This window comes from Siphateles boraxobius, unplaced genomic scaffold (assembly GCF_051911475.1).
Source record: "Siphateles boraxobius isolate OS27281-9 unplaced genomic scaffold, OSU_SipBor_1 383, whole genome shotgun sequence".
Classification (NCBI taxonomy): Eukaryota; Metazoa; Chordata; class Actinopteri; order Cypriniformes; family Leuciscidae; genus Siphateles; species Siphateles boraxobius.
The window spans coordinates 92501-100000 of NW_027509012.1; the positions used below are offsets into that span (position 1 = coordinate 92501).

General features: G+C 37.1%; 1 protein-coding gene across 1 annotated transcript in view; it reads right to left on the reverse strand.

Annotated features, from left to right (window-relative positions):
• LOC143703211 (receptor-type tyrosine-protein phosphatase S-like) overlaps positions 1 to 7500 on the reverse strand; it is a 100357-nt gene that overhangs the window by 54987 nt on the left and 37870 nt on the right. The window contains exons 7-9 of the mRNA XM_077197265.1: positions 6145 to 6414; positions 5689 to 6002; positions 4915 to 5182 (exon numbers count right to left, since the gene is read on the reverse strand). Coding sequence (XP_077053380.1) covers positions 4915 to 5182; positions 5689 to 6002; positions 6145 to 6414 — 852 coding nt within the window. The remainder of the gene's footprint in view (positions 1 to 4914; positions 5183 to 5688; positions 6003 to 6144; positions 6415 to 7500) is intronic.

The window sequence follows — 7500 nt, forward strand, 5'->3', positions numbered from 1 at the left end:
TCACATTTACCGGCACAGTCATTCCAATAGGAAACCGTGTGATGGGGAGTAACTTTAACTCAAAGGGTTAAGGCCCGTTCACACCAAGGACGATAACGGTTAAGATGATGATAAAGATATAGTTCTAAAAATCGTCCTCAATATTAAACAATAGCAGAGTATACAGTTCACACCACAACTATAACGATAACGATATGGAGAAACGATATCGTTTGGATCACTTTCGGAATGATTGTTTGTTCCAGCTGTTGAAGGATAAAACTGACAGCCAATCAGAATCCATTCTAATTTAAAGGGCTCGCGCATTTAAAATGGCAGACGACATTGCGGAGAAGTTAATCGCCGAGGTCCAAGTCAAGCCTCTTTTCAAGAAAATGGATATGGAAAACAATCGTTCATACCCTCTGAACAAACAGAAGTATTGCCTCTGGTGTCCAGCGCTCGTTTACACAACATCGTCTTGCTTCCCCAGAAGTTGCAGTGAAAAAGACTAGGTGTTGTTTTTATTCCACTATATTGACTACATAAGCTAAATTCACTTTTGGATTATTATATCGACTACACTAGCTTCACTCTAACACAGCATATGCTGAGGACATCTACTGGTCAAAGCCAACAAGAACAGCAGAAACATGTTCAATGACATTGTACACACTTTACATTTACATTTATGCATTTACATTCTTATCAGTTCTTGCTTTCCCAGGGAATCGAACCAATGACCTTAGTGTTGCAAGCGCCAATGCTCTACTGTTTGAGCCAAAGGAAAGCACTTTGAAACCACTCAGAATAAACAGACCGTTATCGTTCGTCAAATATAGTTATCGTTATGGCTATCATTCTAGTTATCCTTCGTCAAATATAGTTATCGTTCTGGCTATCATTCTAGTTATCCTTCGTCAAATATAGTTATCGCTATGCTATCATTCCAGTTATCGTTCGTCAAATATAGTTATCGCTATGCTATCATTCTAGTTATCGTTCGTCAAATATAGTTATCGTTATAGCTATCATTCTAGTTATCGTTCGTCAAATATAGTTATCGTTATGGCTATCATTCTAGTTATCGTACGTCAAATATAGTTATCGTTATGGCTATCATTCTAGTTATCGTTCGTCAAATATAGTTATCGTTATAGCTATCATTCTAGTTATCGTTCGTCAAATATAGTTATCGTTATGGCTATCATTCTAGTTATCGTACGTCAAATATAGCTATCGTTATGGCTATCATTCTAGTTATCCTTCGTCAAATATAGTTATCGTTATGGCTATCATTCTAGTTATCGTTCGTCAAATATAGTTAGTGTTATGGCTATCATTCAAGTTATCGTTTGTCAAATATAGTTATCGTTATGGCTATCATTCTAGTTATCGTTTGTCAAATATATTTATCGTTATGGCTATCATTCTAGTTATCCTACGTCTAATATAGTTATTGTTATGGCTATCATTCTAGTTATCGTTCGTCAAATATAGTTATCATTAAGGCTATCATTCTAGTTATCGTACGTCAAATATAGTTATCGTTATGGCTATCATTCCAGTTATCGTTCGTCAAATATAGTTATCGTTATTGCTATCATTCCAGTTATCAGTCGTCAAATATAGTTATCGCTATGCTATCATTCTAGTTATCGTTCGTCAAATATAGTTATCGTTATGGCTATCATTCTAGTTATCGTTCGTCAAATATAGTTATCGTTAAGGCTATCATTCTAGTTATCGTTCGTCAAATATATTTATCGTTATGGCTATCATTCTAGTTATCCTACGTCTAATATAGTTATCGTTATGGCTATCATTCTAGTTATCGTACGTCAAATATAGTTATCATTAAGGCTATCATTCTAGTTATCGTTCGTCAAATATAGTTATCGTTATGCTATCATTCCAGTTATCCTACGTCTAATATAGTTATCGTTATGGCTATCATTCTAGTTATCGTACGTCAAATATAGTTATCATTAAGGCTATCATTCTAGTTATCGTTCGTCAAATATAGTTATCGTTATGGCTATCATTCTAGTTATAGTTCGTCAAATATAGTTATCATTAAGGCTATCATTCTAGTTATCGTACGTCAAATATAGTTATCGTTATGGCTATCATTCCAGTTATCAGTCGTCAAATATAGTTATCGCTATGCTATCATTCTAGTTATTGTTCGTCAAATATAGTTATCGTTATGGCTATCATTCTAGTTATCCTTCGTCAAATATAGTTATCGTTATGGCTATCATTCTAGTTATCGTTCGTCAAATAAAGTTATCATTAAGGCTATCATTCTAGTTATCGTACGTCAAATATAGTTAACGTTATGGCTATCATTCCAGTTATCGTTCGTCAAATATAGTTATCGTTATTGCTATCATTCTAGTTATCGTTCGTCAAATATAGTTATCGTTAAGGCTATCATTCTAGTTATCGTTCGTCAAATATATTTATCGTTATGGCTATCATTCTAGTTATCGTTCGTCAAATATAGTTATCGTTAAGGCTATCATTCCAGTTATCGTTCGTCAAATATAGTTATCGTTATGGCTATCATTCTAGTTATCGTTCGTCAAATATAGTTATCGTTAAGGCTATCATTCTAGTTATCGTTCGTCAAATATATTTATCGTTATGGCTATCATTCTAGTTATCCTACGTCTAATATAGTTATCGTTATGGCTATCATTCTAGTTATCGTACGGAAAATATAGTTATCATTAAGGCTATCATTCTAGTTATCGTTCGTCAAATATAGTTATCGTTATGGCTATCATTCTAGTTATAGTTCGTCAAATATAGTTATCATTAAGGCTATCATTCTAGTTATCGTACGTCAAATATAGTTATCGTTATGGCTATCATTCCAGTTATCAGTCGTCAAATATAGTTATCGCTATGCTATCATTCTAGTTATTGTTCGTCAAATATAGTTATCGTTATGGCTATCATTCTAGTTATCCTTCGTCAAATATAGTTATCGTTATGGCTATCATTCTAGTTATCGTTCGTCAAATAAAGTTATCATTAAGGCTATCATTCTAGTTATCGTACGTCAAATATAGTTATCGTTATGGCTATCATTCCAGTTATCGTTCGTCAAATATAGTTATCGTTATTGCTATCATTCTAGTTATCGTTCGTCAAATATAGTTATCGTTATGGCTATCATTCCAGTTATCAGTCGTCAAATATAGTTATCGCTATGCTATCATTCTAGTTATCGTTCGTCAAATATAGTTATCGTTATGGCTATCATTCTAGTTATCGTTCGTCAAATATAGTTATCGTTAAGGCTATCATTCTAGTTATCGTTCGTCAAATATATTTATCGTTATGGCTATCATTCTAGTTATCCTACGTCTAATATAGTTATCGTTATGGTTATCATTCTAGTTATCGTTCGTCAAATATAGTTATCGTTATGGCTATCATTCTAGTTATCGTTCGTCAAATATATTTATCGTTATGGCTATCATTCTAGTTATCCTACGTCTAATATAGTTATCGTTATGGTTATCATTCTAGTTATCGTTCGTCAAATATAGTTATCGCTATGCTATCATTCTAGTTATCGTTCGTCAAATATAGTTATCGTTATGGTTATCATTCTAGTTATCGTTCGTCAAATATAGTTATCGTTAAGGCTATCATTCTAGTTATCGTTCGTCAAATATATTTATCGTTATGGCTATCATTCCAGTTATCAGTCGTCAAATATAGTTATCGCTATGCTATCATTCTAGTTATCGTTCGTCAAATATAGTTATCGTTATGGCTATCATTCTAGTTATCCTACGTCAAATAAAGTTATTGTTATGGCTATCATTCCAGTTATCCTTCGTCAAATATAGTTATCGTTATGGCTATCATTCTAGTTATCGTTCGTCAAATATAGTTATCGTTATGGCTATCATTCTAGTTATCCTACGTCAAATATAGTTATTGTTATGGCTATCATTCCAGTTATCCTTCGTCAAATATAGTTATCGTTATGGCTATCATTCTAGTTATCCTTCGTCAAATATAGTTATCGTTATGGCTATCATTCTAGTTATCCTACGTCAAATATAGTTATTGTTATGGCTATCATTCCAGTTATCCTTCGTCAAATATAGTTATCGTTATGGCTATCATTCTAGTTATCCTACGTCAAATATAGTTATTGTTATGGCTATCATTCCAGTTATCCTTCGTCAAATATAGTTATCGTTATGGCTATCATTCTAGTTATCCTACGTCAAATATAGTTATCGTTATGGCTATCATTCCAGTTATCAGTCGTCAAATATAGTTATCGCTATGCTATCATTCTAGTTATCGTTCGTCAAATATAGTTATTGTTATGGCTATCATTCTAGTTATCCTACGTCAAATATAGTTATTGTTATGGCTATCATTCCAGTTATCCTTCGTCAAATATAGTTATCGTTATGGCTATCATTCTAGTTATCGTTCGTCAAATATAGTTATCGTTATGGCTATCATTCTAGTTATCCTACGTCAAATATAGTTATTGTTATGGCTATCATTCCAGTTATCCTTCGTCAAATATAGTTATCGTTATGGCTATCATTCTAGTTATCCTTCGTCAAATATAGTTATCGTTATAGCTATCATTCTAGTTATCCTTTGTCAAATATAGTTATCCTTATGGCTATCATTCTAGTTATCCTTCGTCAAATATAGTTATCATTAAGGCTATCATTCTAGTTATCCTTCGTCAAATATAGTTATTGTTATGGCTATCATTCCAGTTATCGTTCGTCAAATATAGTTATCGTTATTGCTATCATTCCAGTTATCGTTCGTCAAATATAGTTATCGCTATGCTATCATTCTAGTTATCGTTCGTCAAATATAGTTATCGTTATGGCTATCGTTCTTGGTGTGAACAGCCTTTAGGGTTGATCTGCTCACCTCCAGGCCTCACTTTGACGTGAACAGGGTCGGAGAAGGGTCCATCTCCCACAGATGTGAACGCCAGCACACGGACGGTGTAGGTCTCGGACGGCACGAGGCTGTGGATGGTCGTGATCGTGCTGTCCTGAACGTTGTGGATCTGCCAGTTGCTCATCGGCTGCGAGGGATCCATGGTGTAATACACCCGATAGCCCTTGATCAACCCGTTGGGCTCCTCCGGCTCGTCCCAGCGCACCATCACTGCGTTCTGGGATATGATGCGTGCCTGGATTCAATTCAATTCACGTTTATTTGTATAGCGCTTTTCGCAATACACATCATTACAAAGGAGCTCATTGCAAAAAAAACTTTTCTTACTCAGTATTTCTGTCTTGTTTTCCGTCCAAATATCAAACATTTCTTAAATCAATATGCATTTACTAGATGAGTAAAATGACATAAGATATTGAGTCTTGTTTTCTGGGCAAATAAATAAAAAGTGAGTTTTTGTTTAAAACAAGCTAAATTATCTGCAAATGGGGTAAGAAAAATAATCTTGGTTCTGTTTTAATTAGCATTATTTAAAAAATTTAATTACTCATCTAGAAGAATTTTTAGATATTTGGACTGGAAACAAGACAAAAAAAATAAGAAAAATTAGACATTTATTTATGCAGTGTACAGTCCATATTACAATTTAGAGTGATCTGTATGTATTCCAGAAATGTACATATACAAAATCCCAGTTAGCTAAAAATGTATTAGTTTAAGGAATGTAATAATTGCAGATGCCTGGATGCTCCTGGGCGGGCTGGCGGGCGCTTGCTCTCCGGTTCGGGCCTCCACACGGCTGCTGGGCGGACCCTGGCCAATGGTGTTGACGGCTGACACGCGGATCTCGTACTCGGTGTTGGGGTACAGGCCGCCGATGCTGTAGCGGGTCGTGGTGATGGAGTCCACCGTCTCGAACTTGCTGTCCGGGGATTTGGCGCGGTACTGGATGATGTAATAGGAGACGGGGTCGGGGTTACCAGAGTCCCAGGTGATGGTGACGCTGGTGGGGGTCGTCTCCGTGACGATGGGGGTGCCAGGAGCTCTGGGTAAAGCTGAGAGCGAGAGGCTTTTTAAGGACTACAACAAACGGCTGATCGGAACTACAATGATCTTCTTCACGGGTTAGTGACATCACAAACCCTAAAATCTACATAAGCCCTGGATTTGTCTGTACAACGTTACGTCTTTCCTTACACTTGACGATGACTTGCGCCACGGCCTCGATGATGCCCAGGCTGCTCATGGCGACGCAGGTGTAGTTAGCCGACTCTCGCACGCCGTTCAGCTCCAGCACGTTCCGGCCCACGGGCATCTCGTCCTCCGGCGTCAGGTCCTCGGAGTTCAGCATCCACTTCACGTAAGGCATGGGGGAGCCGACCGCGACACAGGTGATGTTCACGCTGCCGCCCGGCATGATCTCGTGGCTGCTGGGGAGGATGGTGAAGCGGGGGGGAACTCGGCGGACTGGAGCACAGAGAGGGAAACAGAGGACAGCGGGGTAACAATCACAGCCAACACACACACAACCTGAGCACAGCTACACACTCCAGCAACACACGCTTTTCTTACGCAGTAGCTTTGTCTTGTTTCCAGTCCAAATCAAGATGCATTTACTAGATGAGTAAAATGACATAAGAAATTATATCTTGTTTTCTGGTAAAACAAAAAAAAATTAAGTGAGTTTTTACTTAAAACAAGCTAAATTATCTGCCAATGGGGTTAGAAAAATAATCTTAATTCAAATGCAAAACAAGAAAAATTATCTTTAAAAATCTTTAAAAACAAGATTATTTTTCTTAACCTGTTGGCAGATAATTTTGCTTGATTTAAGCACTTAATGAAAAAAAATGTATCAGAAAAAAAATAAGGAATTTCTTATGTCATCATTTTACGTATCTAGTAAATAAGAATTTTTAGATATTTGGACTGGAAACAAGACAAAAATACTAAGTAAGAAAAGCATTTTTTGCAGTGCAGCTAAAAGGACAAGTTGCTAAATATAAGCGCTGACTAGCAGATGCAACGGAATAATAATGTGTTAAGGAGAATCTGAGATGGAGCTAAAGGTCAGAGCCGTGTCTCTCCTGCCGGACTAATGCGCTCGTACAGGCATGACTGTCGCTCACAGAAACCCAGCGAGAAGAGTGTGTGTTGAACACCGCCATGCGCTCGTACAGGCATGACTGTCGCTCACAGAAACCCAGCGAGAACAGTGTGTGTTGAACACCGCCATGCGCTCGTACAGGCATGACTGTCGCTCACAGAAACCCAGCGAGAAGAGTGTGTGTTAAACACCGCCGCTCCTCCGCCCTCGCTCTGAGCTCGGCTGGACACTCTGCTAAACATGCCGTTCTCACTCACTATTTGTGTCTCATTTCCAGGACAAATATCTAAAAATTCTTAAATCAAGAAGCAATTACTAGATGAGTAAAATGACATAAGAAATTATATCTTAAATTAAGTGAGTATTTGCTTAAAACAAGCTAAATCATCTGCCAAAGGGGCTCGACTGAAGCGCTACACGGGTCACATGCATGCCTGAACACGCTT